The 16165-nt window shown below is 44.6% G+C and overlaps 1 protein-coding gene and 1 pseudogene across 1 annotated transcript; one reads left to right on the top strand and one right to left on the bottom strand.

Moving 5' to 3' along the window:
• Positions 1-2013: 2013 nt before the first annotated feature.
• LOC9269147 (L-type lectin-domain containing receptor kinase SIT2) lies at positions 2014-11102 on the top strand. Its single transcript, XM_066312084.1, has 3 exons — positions 2014-3965; positions 8140-8858; positions 10137-11102. Exons 1-3 carry the CDS (start codon positions 2059-2061, stop codon positions 11069-11071), a joined length of 3561 nt encoding a protein of 1186 aa, XP_066168181.1. The 5' UTR covers positions 2014-2058; the 3' UTR covers positions 11072-11102.
• Positions 11103-12424: 1322 nt separating this feature from the next.
• LOC9266668 (hexose carrier protein HEX6-like) lies at positions 12425-14260 on the bottom strand (annotated as a pseudogene).
• Positions 14261-16165: the final 1905 nt, after the last annotated feature.

Here is a 16165-nt window from a genome sequence, read left to right as displayed (position 1 = left end):
AAAGAGAAAAGGAAGAGGAGGTCGAGAAGATCATTTCCCCTCAAAAGATTCGGCCGGAGAAGGAAAGACGCGGCCGAACTTGGAAGGAGACGGCGGCGGCTTGCGCTAGGGTTCGGGCGGCGGCGGCGGCGCGAGGAGGACGACGACCCTGACAGGTGGGTCCCGCCTGTCAGCGACACCGAGAGAGAGGAGCGCGGGCTGACTGGGCCGACTGGGCCGAGGAGAGAGAGAAGAGAGGTTTTGGGCCGACTTTCGGCCCAAAGCCAAAAGAAGACTTTTAAAAACCTTTTTCAATTTAAATTATTTCTTAAATGCAATTCCATTTATTAAAAATACTTCCTTAGCTCAAATAAATCCCAGAAAAATCTAGGAATTATAGAATTAAGCAAAGTATTTAATGAAATTTTATCTAGCCCAATTTTATATTGAGATTTAACAAATTAAAATTAGATCTTCTCTTTTAGGCTTTTAAAATCATTTCTAATAATTCCTTTTAAACAACAATTTATAATTTAAGGATTTTTAAACAAGAAAAGCTCTTAACAATTATAATTAGATAATTATTGATCAAATAATTACTGAACTGTTCTTTGTATCATTTAGGAATTGAGCTCTGAAAAATCCGAGAAAATTTCAGAGAGTATAATTAAGCATGGAGAATTTAATAAAAATTAAATCCATCCATGCTTTAAATTTAGGAAATTTTATTCCCACATTTAACTTCACTTGTAAATTAAAGAACATTTAATATAAATTCTATTAATAATTTATTAAATAATTTATAAATCCTGAAACGAAAATCAGGATGTGACATAAGAATATAATTTATTTTGGAATTTAAAAAATAAGGAATATTGGAAATAGAGTTCTTGTAGGAATACAATTTATAGTAACGGAAATTTGGAATTAAAATTAAGAATATTGGAAGAAGAACAGAACTGACTGGAAGTCAGAATTAAAATAATTTTAAAAATTAAAAGTAGGATTTATAGTTCATATAGAAAGAAAATTTTATAAATAACTAAAATTAAAAATAAGCAAGAATAAGAGAAGAGCCTAGAGTCCATATAGAAATATAATTAAAAATAAGTAAAATTTGAAAGTAGAAAATAATTAATAACTATCAATATAATAAAAAATAAATATTGTGTTGCTATTTTTAATATATTTTAGTAATAAAGTATTAAAAATTTTAAGCTATTATATAAGAAAACAAATATAATGGTGCTAGCCGCGCAATCTACGCGGGCCACCGTGCTAGTTAATAATCATATAAAAGGATACGGATGCCCGCATAGGTGGGCGCGCGGGCTACCTCCTGGTTATATATAACTGGTTGTACATTATTTGCTAGCTAGGCAATTGTACATTCAGTCCCTATAATAACATCGAATTTGTTTTTAATGTTATTTCTGACGAGCCACCAGGCGACTGCTCGATCGGGGTCACCAGATGGTGGCTTCAATTCGCCACTACATCCACGTATGACATAGGTTTAAATTAAGAGACGGAAGCTAGCTGTGATTCTCTGACCTCATGAGATTAATATTGGAAGCACGCTAGCTACTTTTCCACAATGACTAATGCTTTGTTTAGGTTCCAAAAAATTTTAGTTAAAAACGTCACATCAAATGTTTGGACATATGTATGAAGCATTAAATATGGATGAAAAAATAATTACAATGTTTGCGTGTAAATTGCGAGACGAATCTTTTGAGCCTAATTACGCCATGATTTGACAATGTAATGCTACAGTAAACATTTGCTAATGATGGATTAATTAGGCTTAATAAATTCGTGTCACAGTTTACAAGCGGAATATGTAATTTATTTTTATTATTAGTCTAGGTTTAATACTTCAAATGTGTACTGGTATACTTTAAAAACTTTACACCCAGAAAACTAAACACACCCTAACATGGAAAAGACTAGATGGAAGACTGACTATGCATTGCGCCACAGAAGTCATGCCTGCATAACTATTTCCTCATCGCTGCAAATAAATTGGGTCGACTTGTACCGCCGGTTAATTTGCAGTATCCCGGTTGCCCACCTTTCATGGTCCATCACCGGTTGCAGCGTCCTGCCATGGAGCATTTAGCCTGCTTCCTCCTCTTCCTAACATCCTTCACCACGGTCAGTATTGGACAGGACCAGTTCATCTACAACGGCTTCTCCGGCAGCAACCTTATCCTTGATGGCACAGCCATGGTAACACCAAACGGAATCCTTGAGCTTACCAATGGCGCAAGTACCTACGAAACAAGCTACGCCCTCTACCCGACTCCATGGCAATTTCTGAAGGTACCATTACAGTCCTTCTCAGTCAACTTTGTGCTCTTCATGGCTCCTTCTATTAGATGTCCCGACAGCATGGCTTTCATGATATTTCCGAGCAAGGGCCTCAAGAATGATCAGAGGGAGAGCAATCTTGCAGTTAATTTTTTAAGTTGCCAAGACAAAAGGTTTCTGGAGAACAACGAGAACGACATCAGCATTTCTATCAACAGTAGTTTCAGCAGACCGCTAGAGACCCATCCTGCTGGCTTCTATGATGACAAGAACGGCATTTTCAATGACTTGCCCCTTGTTGGCGGCAAGGCAGTGCAAATATGGGTGGACTATGATGGAGAGGCCACACAGATGAATGTGACCATAGCTCCTCTCAAGCTAACCAAACCTTTGAGACCAACGCTGTCAGCAATCCTCAACATCTCAACAATTTTAGATGAAGGTGTATCATATATTGGCTTCTCTTCCGGTGCTAATAATGTCGGTGCATTGAATTATGTTCTTGGCTGGAGCTTTGGAATGAACAGTCCTGCTCCGACAATAGATATCATCAAGTTACCAAAGTTACCTCGATTTGGCCCAAAAGTCCGGTCTAAAACTTTGAAGATAGTCCTACCGATAGTCATCACCACAGTCATCCTACTTGTGGGAGCAGCAGTCACAGCATTAGTGTGGAGGCGAAAGAGGTATGCTGAACTATATGAAGATTGGGAGGTTGAATTTGGGCCATATCGCTTCTCGTACAAATATTTATTTGATGCAACTGAAGGATTTAACAATGAGAAAATTCTAGGTGTTGGAGGATTTGGGAAGGTGTATAAAGGTGTGCTTCCAGACTCTAAATTGGAGGTTGCTATCAAGAGGGTGTCTCATGAATCGAAGCAAGGAATAAAGGAGTTTATCGCTGAAATTGTTAGTATCGGCCGCATCCGACACCGCAATCTTGTTCAATTACTTGGCTATTGCAGAAGAAAAGATGAACTCTTATTGGTCTATGACTATATGCCAAATGGAAGCCTAGACAAGTATTTACACTGTAAAGAGGGCAAGTACACGCTAGATTGGGCCAAAAGATTTCAAATCATTAGAGGTGTTGCATCTGGATTATTCTATCTCCATGAGAAGTGGGAGAAAGTTGTCATCCACCGAGATATCAAAGCAAGCAATGTGCTTCTTGATGCTGAAATGAACGGTCATCTAGGAGACTTTGGCCTTGCAAGACTATATGAGCATGGCAATGACCCACAAACAACACATGTGGCTGGTACCTTTGGATATATAGCACCAGAGATGGCGCGCACCGGTAAGGCATCCCCTCTAACAGACGTATATGCATTTGCCATTTTTGTTCTTGAGGTAACATGTGGGCGAAGACCTATTAACAATTACACGCATGATAGCCCGACAATATTAGTTGATTGGGTTGTTGAGCATTGGCAAAAAGGATCACTGACAAGCACACTGGACGTCAGATTACAAGGAGACCACAATGCAGATGAGGTCAATCTTGTTTTAAAGCTAGGGCTGTTGTGTGCAAATCCAATTTGTACCAGAAGGCCCGGTATGCGTCAAGTCATGCAATACCTCGACAATGAGATGCCACTTCCTCGGTTGATGCCCACAAACTTGAGTTATAGCATGTTGGGATATTTGCAAAACGACGGTTTCGACCAGTACAAATCTGTGCCATCTACAGTTTGCAGCAACAACCTGACATCGAGCCTCACGAGTGGAAGATGATACAAATGGATGGGATTCCCAGTAGTGATTGTCTACTTGTATGAACATATTGTAGCTTTATTGTAAGCTGGTGTTCCCAGCCTTGTAGTAATGTTGCTTTCTTAACAAAATCAGGACCCAGAAGGTTTTTTTCAAATTTGTGGATGCTCACTGTAAATTATTTATTATTCTATGAAACGGGGAAGGAAAAGTAAATATTAGCTAACCAAAAAACGAAATCAACATCCTTGTTCACTCCATATTTCTGTTCTTGTGCTGTTTTAGTTGTCTTGAAGTTTCCTTTCATGCATATTACTTGGCCAGTTCAACCAAAATTATGTTAAATCTGTTACTGTGGCTGAACTGATTTTAGTCGAACGTGGGATGGCCACGTTTGCATGTAATTTCCCCTAGTTTTGGGTATGAATAGAAGGAGAAGAGAATCCCGGAAAAGCTGCAGCGAGATCGCCGAACAAACTGTCTTTGATTCTCTGTTTTTACTTCAGCTTCGTCAGAGTTAGCCTTTGTCGGTCCGACAATGTGCAGAGAGCGTGTGAGCTTTAGAATTCAAGCATTTTCAGATTGTGTTCCTTATTTATTTCTCACAACTATCAGAGTTGATACTTGATTGTTGTAACTGCAGGCAACCACTCAATAAAGCACAACCTTTGGTGAAAATTAAAAGATTATACTTTTCCGAGGAAAATAATATGGGATATTGGTTAGATTACTACCAGCCATTAGCCATATTATAAGAACCACATATTAGAGTCCTCGTCGAGGCAAATACAAGGCAGGTATTGATTGCATTGGCAACTGGCAACCTCTGTCAAGCACACATAAGAAATCTTGCACATAATTTGATAGATAGGATTCTCCAAATGCAGAGTAAAACAACCACAATTAACTTTGCTTTCTTAAATTTCTATAACAATTTTTACCTTAGTTTCTTGTCTCACAGTCATGTTTCTTGCATGCTAGGTAGCACTATTTCACATATAAACAGTTGGAGGTAACTCATGGTACTTTTGATAAAATAGTACCTCGAATTTATCAAAATGGAGGGAATTAATTTGGTTTATAATGGAAAATAAATCTGTATATGATTTGATAGTATGATTAATAAAAACCTAATTCAACAAATTCAGTTATTTAGTGTGTCTTAGTGCTTGTGCCAAAGATCTCAATTAAATCTCTCCCTATGACCATCCCAATCTCGATCCAAAAATTACCATCGAAATGAAAATCACTAGTTTCGAATTATAAAATCGGTGTATCCCTCCTAAGTTGCTCACAGAATTCCTTTGAAATTCTAATTCAAAATCTAGTTTAAAATCCCAAAATTTTTCCCTAAACTCAGTTTTTAAATTTTCAAATCAAATTCAAAATTGCCTTTGAAATTTCTTTTCCTACCAAAATTGTTTTTCTCCAAAAATCAAAATTCCTGAATTTTCTAAAATCTGAATATCGTCAAAAACTTTAAGACATTCTTTCTGGAATTTACCCTTAGTTCCTGGAATTCAAAGTTAAAATTTGAATTCCTAATTCAAATCCTAGCCTGATATCAATATTATTAAGGAGGGTGAGCATATGTCTTGGAGAGTCGAACACGCACTGCAAGCGAGGACGCTGACCACACAGGAGAACACCATGAACTGATGAAGGAGCAAAGAGGTGATCAATCCAGGGGCATGGTATCGTAGGGGTTGCTCCATATATATCGTGCTCATGAGGTTTTGGATTTCGGGAGAGATGCCAGGTGCTATAGTACTTGAGCAGGTCCGGCCGGCCGTCATCATGGAAGGATATACTGTAGTCTGTTTTGCCTTGTTCGGTGCTTGTTTATCCACTTTCTTTTCTTTTCTTTTCTTTTTTTGCTGAGTTGTGCATGCTTTGGTTGTTTTGTTGTTATGTGAATGATTGTGTGGGTGAGGCATCACTGTCTCAGCCTCTTGGTGTGTTGCTCTCCTTGCACCTCCACCCTCTGGTCTCCTCTCCTTCCAACTGTTTAGAGTTATTTTTTTTCTCTTTATAATAATTTTGTATCTCGTCACAAATAGAGCTTTCATGAATGCTATATCTAGGCCTTCATGCAAATAGTTAGCATATTTAGAATGCTGCATATATTCATTTAGTTCGTTCTATGACAACTCAAAGTCAAATTAATATATCACTACTGCAGAATACCCAATGGGTGCCAGTTAGGAACCACACATAGGTGTCGGATTTTTCCAACCGGCACCTCTCAAACAGCACCGATGTGGAGAATCAAAAGTGACGCGGCTCGCATCGGCTCAAATCGAACCAATGCTTCGAGCCAAGAACATGTAAAGGAAACTAGATAAGAAAATTCTCACATATATCCAGCAACAAGAATCATCCCATAAAATTACAACATAATATTCATCACAAATCCACAGCTGCCACTGTTCATCGGAGGCCGAGGCGTTGCCGCTCACCACCACTGTCACATCCCAGAAGAGTGAAGGGATTTTTTGAAGGGGTGGATGGGGAAGGGGAGAAGGGGTACCTACCTGTTAGTCCGCTGCCATCATTGCTCAAGGGTAGGCAGGGCCGCCACTCGTCATGGTCTACGCCGAGAATAGGGGGGGTGCGTAGATCGGCAGTCCCCAAGTCGGACTGCCGCTGCCATTGGACGGGCCGAGGGGAGGAGGCAGCTGCCGCTTTTGGAGGGGGGAAGCACAAGTCCGGCACCCTCTCCCCCCTTGAGCCAGAGGTGGCGCCATCGATGCACCGCCCTCGCCGTTGGAGGAGGGGGGCACAGATCCCGCAGCCCCCGAATCGGAGGTAGCTCTATCGTTGTCGGATGGGCGGGGGGTGCTTGGCTCTTCGGGGAAAGAGCGAAGAATAGAGAGAGAGAGAGAGAGAGAGAGAGAGAGAGGGAGGGAGGGAGGGAGGAGGATGAGGACATACTCCCTTTGTCCCAAAAAAAAACAACCTAGGTAGGGATGTGACTCCACCTAGGACAACGAATCTGGACAAGGGTTCACATCTCTACCTAGATTTTTTTTTGGGACGAAGGGAGTAAGGCTGAGGCCGAGGAGGAAAAACCCGTAGGCTGGGTGTTTGGCTCGGTTAGCTCCATCCTGATGTGCTAGTTTTTAATAAAACTGGCATTTTTATCCCATATAAAGGTGCACGTTTATTTAAAAAATCGGCACCTACAAGATGTTATAGGTGCTAGTGTTGGATTTTAGAGCCACGTGAGGGAGGGAAAAGCCTTATATGTTCTAGTTTTAGATGAACTGGCACCTATAGTGCCGTCCTTTTTTTGTGTTTCTGTAGTAGCGCATCCTCCAAATAATATCATATAAATCCTATTATAATCATAGGAAGTCCTAATAATAAGGATGTTTCATCTTCTTACAAAGATTATACAAAACTAACATTTTGAGAGTGAAAGAAAAGGACCTCTTGACTTGTAACTACGGTCTATTTCTTCTTCACCTGCAATAATATAGTCTATGCTGGTACCATAGTTTGCAAGTGACATCTTCAATTTTCAAGATGGGAGTGATGCAACTTTTCCGAGAAAATGGCGAACACCTAATGTCGATGTTGTTGGACTTCATGGCAGCCAAGAGATGTAAATTACCGACTGCTTCTACCATGTCTTGGCCTAAATCCTAGAATTTTCCATGGTGAGCTGGACATGCTCCAACTGACTAGGTCATAACCTAGCTTTGCAGGATGTGAGTGTGCCCTATATATAAATGGTTGCAATGCAAGCCATCTTTTAATCAACCAATTTGCCACTGCTATGACTAGTAGCATGAAGCACACTTCGCCAGTCATCCTCTTCCTTACCATAAGCATTAGCCTTTCAGCCATCAGTGCTAGTGGAGATCATGACCAATTCATCTACACCGGCTTCACCGGTAGCAATCTGACTCTAGATGGTGCAGCAAAAATCACAGCCACCGGCCTTCTTGGGCTGACAAACGATTCATTCCGGATCAAAGGCCATGCATCTCACCCAGCTCCGCTACGCTTCCGCAAGTCCCCCAATGGCACGGTGCAATCTTTCTCTGTCTCCTTTGTATTTGGTATTCTCTCTTCATTTGGTGATATAAGAGGCCATGGATTTGCTTTCTTCATTGCCCCAAGCAATGATTTCTCCACTGCCTTTCCAATCCAATTTTTGGGTCTTCTTAATGATATAAACAATGGCAGTTCGACCAATCACCTCTTTGCAATTGAGCTTGATACCATTAGGAATGATGAGTTCGGAGACATCGACAATAATCATGTCGGGATTGATATCAACAGTCTCAACTCAGTAAGATCCTCTTATGCCGGCTTCTATAATGACAACAATGGCGCGCTCACAAATGTGAGCCTCATTGGAGATAAACCAATGCAAGTTTGGGTAGAGTATGACGGGAATGCCGCACAAATTGACGTGACATTAGCTCCTCTTGGTATTGGAAGACCTAAGAGGCCACTACTCTTTGTAGTCTATAACCTCTCAACAGTGCTAACAGATCAAGCATACCTTGGCTTCTCATCCTCAACGGGCTTAAGCACAGGACATCACTATGTTCTTGGTTGGAGTTTTGGGCTGAATATTCCTGCTCCAATCATTGACCCCACAAAGCTACCTAAACTGCCTAATCTTAGTCCAAAACCTCAATCCAAACTCTTAGAGATTGTTCTACCAATAGCATCAGCAATATTCGTACTAGCTATTGGTGTTGCTATTGTTTTACTCGTGAGGAGACATTTAAGGTATAAGGAGGTACGTGAAGATTGGGAGGTTGAGTATGGCCCGCACCGTTTCGCTTACAAAGACTTATTTGATGCCACTAAAGGATTTAAGAACAAAAACTTATTCTGCCATCCTTGGCTACAACCCTAGGAGACGGCCAATTTGTGTACTACGGCTTCGCTAACAGTAATCTCCTAGGCTTTATCTTGCCTAACAACCAACTGCCAAACAGTTGTTTCATGAAAAACGGAACATTATCATGGCAAAGCAACGTGAATTCAGAATAACCATCATCGCATTAATCAAAATCTTCAAAAGCAAGCTCAAAGTGATGCCCTGGCACAACGAGCTGAACTTGGTCAAAAGGAATAGATCCATAACATAAAAAGGCATCGCTTCTCCGTCAGGTCAAATATCACGAACAACACCTGCAAACATCAATCAAGAATTCATCTACACTAATCAATGGTGTCGCCAGAGGGCTTGCTCGAGCTGACCAATGGTACGGTCAATCAGAAAGGCCATGCCTTCCACCCGACTCCTTTCCGGCTCCGTAAGCCGCCCAACTCCGCGGTGCAGTCCTTCTCCGCCTCCTTAGTGTTTGGCATCGTCGTCTCTCCCTTGTTGCATGCCAGCACAGAGGGCATGGCCTTCTTTCTTGCCCCAAGCTCTAATTTTTCTGATGCGTTACCGGCACAGTACCTAGGATTGTTCAATTACAGTAACAACGGCAACTTGAGCAACCATGTTTTTGCTGTTGAGATCGACACTGCACAAAACAACGAGTTTATGGACATAGATGGCAACCATGTCGGCATCGACATCTGCGATCTTCACTCGGCAACATCTTCTTCTGCAGGCTACTACGATGACATCACTGGTTCCTTCCGAAACTTGAGTCTGATTAGTGGCGAGGCCATGCAAATTTGGATCAACTACGATGGAGAGGCAACATGGATTGATGTGGCTTTAGCTCCATTCAAAATGGCCAGACCCACCAAGACACTCCTGTCAATGTCCTATAACCTCTCAGCCGTGCTCACAAACGTTGCATACGTTGGTTTATCAGCTGCAACAGGTCAAATAGAATCGAGGCACTATATCCTAGGCTGGAGCTTTAGTATGAATGGACTAGCCCCACCTTTCTTCACAGCTCATCTACCAAATCTACCTAAAGCTCGTGTAGATGGAAAAGCTACTCAGCTCATCTTGCTGCCACTAATTTCTCCTCTAGCAACTCCCACATTTGTCTTTTTGGTGATCTTGGCCATCTTCTTCTTTGTGAGAAGAAGGCTGAGGTATGCTGAGTTGCGAGAAGATTGGGAAATTGAGTTTGGACCGCATAGGTTCTCATTTAAGGACCTATATTTAGCCACCGAAGGGTTTAAGAATAGTCATCTCTTGGGCACTGGAGGATTTGGAAGGGTGTACAAGGGTCTTCTTTCCAAGTCTAAGTCACAAATTGCAGTGAAGAGGGTGTCCCATGAGTCGAGACAAGGCATAAGGGAATTTGTTGCTGAGGTTGTTAGCATCGGCCGCCTTCGACACCGGAATATTGTGCAGCTACTTGGCTATTGCCGGCGTAAAGGTGAACTTCTTTTGGTTTACGACTATATGCCAAATGGTAGCCTTGATAATTATTTGTATGGTCATAGTAACCGTCCTATTCTAGACTGGATTCAACGGTTTCGAATAATCAAGGGTGTTGCATCTGGTTTATGGTACCTTCATGGAGAGTGGGAGCAAGTTGTCATCCACAGAGACATCAAAGCCAGTAATGTGCTTCTTGATGAAGAGATGAATGCATGCTTAGGTGATTTTGGCCTTGCAAGATTATATGACCATGGCACTGACATGCAAACAACACGCCTGGTTGGAACTATAGGATATCTTGCCCCTGAGTTGTTACAAAATGGTAAGGCTTCACCCCTAACTGACGTGTTCGCCTTTGGCATATTTGTTCTTGAGGTTACTTGTGGACGAAGACCCATTGAACACAAGATGAATAGTGATCAGCTCAAATTAGTAGACTGGGTGATTGATTGTTGGAACGAGAGATCACTTCTTGAGGCAATGGATCCAAAGCTCCAAAATGAGTATGATGCTGATGAAGCATTCCTAGCTTTGAAACTAGGATTGCTTTGCTCACACCAATCACCTGCTGCAAGGCCAAGCATGTGGCATGTCATGCAGTATCTTAACCATGACTTGCCATTTCCTGAGTTGGCGCCAATGGACATGGTGCAGAATCGTCAGGTGGGCTCACCCGTTGCATATTGCCAATCAGTGGTGAGCGATGGCACCATCACTGGCCTCTCCGAAGGGAGGTAGCATCCACCTGCTGCCATATATACACTTAAGTTTCAGTTTATTTAATTTTGAGGTATATTTCCTCCTAGTAAAATGTTATACATGTATAATCTGTAAAATCAAAGGTGTTTTTGATTATTATTCTGTGATGAACAATTGGGCATTGGAGATTATTGGTTTTGTTATTTGGAATTTATTCACGAAATGGTTTTGGAGATGATTGGTTTTCACAGGTGAATTTACAGGGACTGCTGTGATTTTATGTGGACCGGTCAAACCGGGCTCTAGTAGCCGGTCAGACCGGCGTGTAATGCGCTGTCAGACCGGCGCAGCCCGCGGTCTGACCGGCCGACACTGTGTCGGTTTCGGTTTCGGTTTGTTTATTTGGATATCCGAGTTTATTCCATGATTATGACTTCTAGATGGATACTATACGTATGTAATACTATTGTTTGCTGCTAATGAGTTAAGTTGGAGATAGCTTGGTCTCGGAATATGGTTTCTTTGTTTTTTCCATGTGTAGGTGACTCGATGTCTCGGGAGAGTATTTGCGGTGATGGACCGGGAGTCGGCTTGGGGATAAGACGACGTCCGTGGTGGTCAGAGATCATGCGGGATACTTAGGCAAGAGTTGATGCACGTGGTTGATGGAGATTCTATATGGCATACGATGGAGGAATTGTGTGTGTATGAGATGCGGAGTCGAATTTAGAAGGAGACTAAATTTGGTACGTTTGGTTATGTAAAGTTTCTTTCTTGTACTAGTGGGTTTCCTAAGGTGTTTAGGACTCCTAGTATGAGTTTGGTTCGTGGCTTTAAGCTGCCTACCTCATGTATAAATAGAGGGGGAGCGTGAGGCTTCCCGGTATCGCTTTAGAGAGCAATTGAGTTGAGTTTTGAGTTAGGGTTTCGAGTTTAGTCGAAATTTTTGTAAGGAGTGCTGTTGGTGCACTTTGTAAACACAGAGAGAAGTAATAAAGTCGTCATCTACTTTAAGAGTTCTTCGATTTGTGTTTCACCGGGTTTCGGCGGTTTAACCGGCGACTCATCGGCGGTCCGACCGGCGGTAAGGCGGCGGTCAGACCGGCGGGAGCAAGGCGGTTGGACCGGCGGCGACAGCAGGCGCGGCAGACGACTTCGGCGGTCAGACCGGTAAAATTACCGGTCAGACCGGCGGCATCCGAGCAGTCAGACCGGCAAGGCAACTTCGGTCAGACCGTGATCCATCGATTTCGAGGGTAACTTTTATTTCCGCTAAAAGTTTTCGGTTTTTAGGTATACCAACCATTCACCCCCCCTCTGGTTGGCTTAGTTCTTGTGATTCGATCCTACATAATCTAGTATGCTTGTCAGGGCTCTAAAATAAAAAAAAAGTTACTACTAAATGCTTGTTTAAGCCTTGGTATGTGTAATCAAATATGTATTGTTACATACTTAAATCCAGCTAAAAAATGTGTTGCTAGTCTGTACATGTTGCTGGGTATAGCCAGTTCTGTTCTGAAACAACCGTGTCCGGAATGCCGGATCAGTCAGACAATGAGATAGTCAGTCAGTGATGTGCACAGCTGATTAATTGTTCAGAGCTTATCGGCATCAATGGCTCCGCCTTCCTCCTCGCCGTCGCCGGAGTCGGGGACGACGAACCTCCTCCAGAACCAGTGGCGCGCCCACAGCTTCCCGACCTGCTCGATGGGCAACCCCTTGGTCTCCGGCAAGAGGAGGTAGACGAAGGCGGTCATGGCGACCAGCCACGCCGCGAAGAAGAAGAAGATGCCGGCCTTCATGTGGCAAAGCATGGCCAAGAACGACTGCGCCACCGCCGTCGTGAGCAGGAAGTTCACCGCCACGGCGATGCTCTGCCCCGCCGACCTCACCTCCAGCGGGAAGATCTCGCTCGGCACCAGCCATCCCAGTGGCCCCCACGACCACGCGAAGCCGGCGACGTAGACGGCGACGAGGACGATCAGCAGCAGCGCGCTCGCCTGGCTCAGCTCGCCGTCGTCGCCGAGCTGCGCCGCCATGATGGCGCCGATGAGTAGCTGGGAGATCACCATCTGGGCGCCGCCGGCGAGGAACAGCGTGCGGCGGCCGAACCGGTCGACGGCGAGCATGGATGCCAGCGTGGCGCCGATGCCGACCACCTGCTTGATGACCACCGCGAGCAGCGCCACGCTCTCGCCCATCCCGACGGTGCGGAGGAGCACCGGCGCGTAGAACGCGATGGCGTTGATCCCGGTCATCTGCTGGAAGAAGGGGATCATCACCGCCATGACCAGCTGCGGCCGGTAGCGGCGGTGGGTGAGCATCAGCGTCAGCCCGCGCCTCGTTGTCACCTTGCACCTGTCGGCGGCGACGATATCGTCAAGCTCGTCGTCGACTCCGGCGCCGTCGCTGCCTCGTATCTTGCTCAGGAGAGCTCTCACCTTGCCGTGGTCCTCGCCTTGCTGGACGCTCCGCCACGAACGCCCCGACGCTGACGCAGAGCTGGAACCCGTTGCTGAACGCGCCGCGCCGCGACGGCGGCGCCATCTCCGACAGGTAGAGCGGCACGGCCTGGTTGCCGAACCCGACGCCGACGCCGAGCAGGACGCGCCCGAGGATCACCGTGGCGAGGCCCGCCGCGGAGGCGCCCACCGTGGCGCCGGCGGCGATGGCCGCCCCCGCCACGAGCATGGACGCGCGCCGGCCGCGCCTGGCGGTGACGTGCGAGGCGAGGAACGTGGTGGCGAGGCCGGAGACGTAGAGCGACGACGTGAAGGCGGTGAGCAGCTGGCTGTCGAAGCGGCAGTAGTTGCTGACGCGCTCGCCGCCGCCGTGCATCCGGCGGTACACCTCCGGGAAGAAGCGCTCCAAGAAGGCGTCCATCGACGTGACGCCGCCTGCACCACCAATTGTATCGCGTCGTTCATGGCGAGCTCGTCGTCGATGATGAGTGGGAGGGAGGGAGGGAGAGTGGTGGGTGGGTGGGTGGTTACCGGAGACGCCGATGTCGTAGCCGAAGAGGATGCCGCCGAGGCAGGCGGTGACGCAGGAGAGGACGACGAAGGAGGTGACGCGGCCGTCGTAGGGGTGGTGGATGAGCTCCTGGATCTCGGGAGCGGCGGCGGATGCCATGGCTGAGCTCGATCTCACCGGCCGGCGGCCGGCAACATGGAAGGGTAGTGTAGTCTGCTCGCCTTGTACGGTTCTTGCTTATCCTCTTTTTTTTTTAATTATTATTAATATTTTCTTTTCTTCGTATTCTTTTTTGGGTTTTTGCAAAGTTGTTGCTTTGGTTGTCTTGTTCACATGTGAATGATTGTGTGGGTAAGCCATCGCTATCCGGCATTAACAACTCCTCAGTCATCACTGTATGCTCTTGGTACTACCTTCATCCCATAATATAAGAATCTAGTATATGATAGGATATATCTTAGTATTATAAATCTAGATTTGTAGTACTGTGATGTGTCCCATCTAATACTAGAATCTTATATTCTGGGACGGAGATAAGTAGTGTTTCTTCTTTTCTTTTTCGAAAAACGGTACAACCTAGCTGCTCATAAACGCGCGCACTCTCGTTCTTACAAGCACACATCTTACTTACTCCTATAAGTATTTTCGAACACTAATCCCTAATTTTAAATTCTCGATTTTGAGGTTCAATATTTGGGAATGGTATTCCCGGAATTTTGGAAACTCTGGATAGTGGATACATAGATGGCCATCTGGGCGCCACGGCCCAGGCACGGCCGTGCTCGGGCCAGAATCTATCGGGCCGGCACGGCCCGACCAACACACCAGGCCTGCCGTGTCGATCCACGGGCTGCACCTCAGACCCAAGCACGACCCACCAATATTTGGGCCGTGCCATGCCGGCCTGAAGGTACGGGTGGCCTATCGTGCCTTCTTTAAAATAAGTATATTTCTTCTCCCTCCTCTTTGTGTTGTGACATATATATAGTTAAAAATAAGTCTATTTTACGCCTCTACTCTTGGATTGTGCCATATAATAAGTCTATTTTTGCTCTCTATTCTTTGTGACGTGCCTTACATATGGTTGAGAATAAGTTAGTTTTGTATCCCTGAACTGGCCCAACATGCCGAGGTAGCAGTCTAGGCACGTCACGACTGTTGGGCTGGACAGGCACAGGCCCGACCCGTGCCGTGCCTGGGCTGGGCCAAAATCACCAGACCTTGGGCGGGCCATCGGGCCTCGGGCCATGGCCATCTATATCTAGGTATATCGTCCCATGGTACGATATTGCTTTGACCGAAATATTCCTTTTACATGATAAAAAATGAATTTAGCAAATTTCATTCAAATCGAATCAAAATTTTAACTTATTTTGGTTAGAAGTTTACAAAATTTCCAAAGTTCTGTTTTGCACCGGGAAGAAATGTGCATTCCGTAATATAAGTCCCCCTGCCCTGCGCCACTACCCCCTGTCCCATCTCCTTTGCACTATTTAGAGGTTTTCTTTTTACAATAATTTTGTACCTTGGCGCAAAAATTTACAGAGCACACTGATAAACCTCTCAGGTTGATAGCTTTTGCTGTGTTCGGCTTTACAGTTGGAAACTAATCCCTCGTGTGCGTAAAATAGAGTGACTCATTAACATATTTTAATTAAGTATTAGCTTTTTTTTATAAAAATAGATTAATATGATTTTTTTTTAAAACAATATTTCTATAGATTTTTTTTAAAACAAAACCACATATTTAGCACTTTGGAAAACATGTGTGGAAAACGTGGGAATAGTGAAGAATCGAACACAAGAAACCAAGCCTACCAGAAGGGGGTGAATGGTAGGGAAAACCAAAAACCCAAAACTTTTAGCGGAAATAAAAGTTACCCTCAAATCGATGAAAATCTCAACGTAGTCCTGTCGCCGCCGCCAGTCGAACCGTTTGCACGCCGCCGGTCGAACCGCCTTGCTCCCGCCGGTCTGACCGCCGCCTTGCTGCCAGTCTGACCGCCGGTGAATTGCCTGGTTATACCGCCGAAACCCGGTGAAACACAAATCGAAAAACTCTCAAAGTAGATGACAACTTTATTGCTTCTCTCTGTGTTTACGAAGTGCAACAACAGCACTCCTTACAAAAATCTCGACTAAACTCGAAACCCTAACTAA

Source organism: Oryza sativa, chromosome 7 (genome assembly GCF_034140825.1).
Source record: "Oryza sativa Japonica Group chromosome 7, ASM3414082v1".
NCBI classification, from domain to species: domain Eukaryota; kingdom Viridiplantae; phylum Streptophyta; class Magnoliopsida; order Poales; family Poaceae; genus Oryza; species Oryza sativa.
Note: the sequence above shows the minus strand (reverse complement) of the source record. Positions and strands in the feature narration are given on the sequence as shown.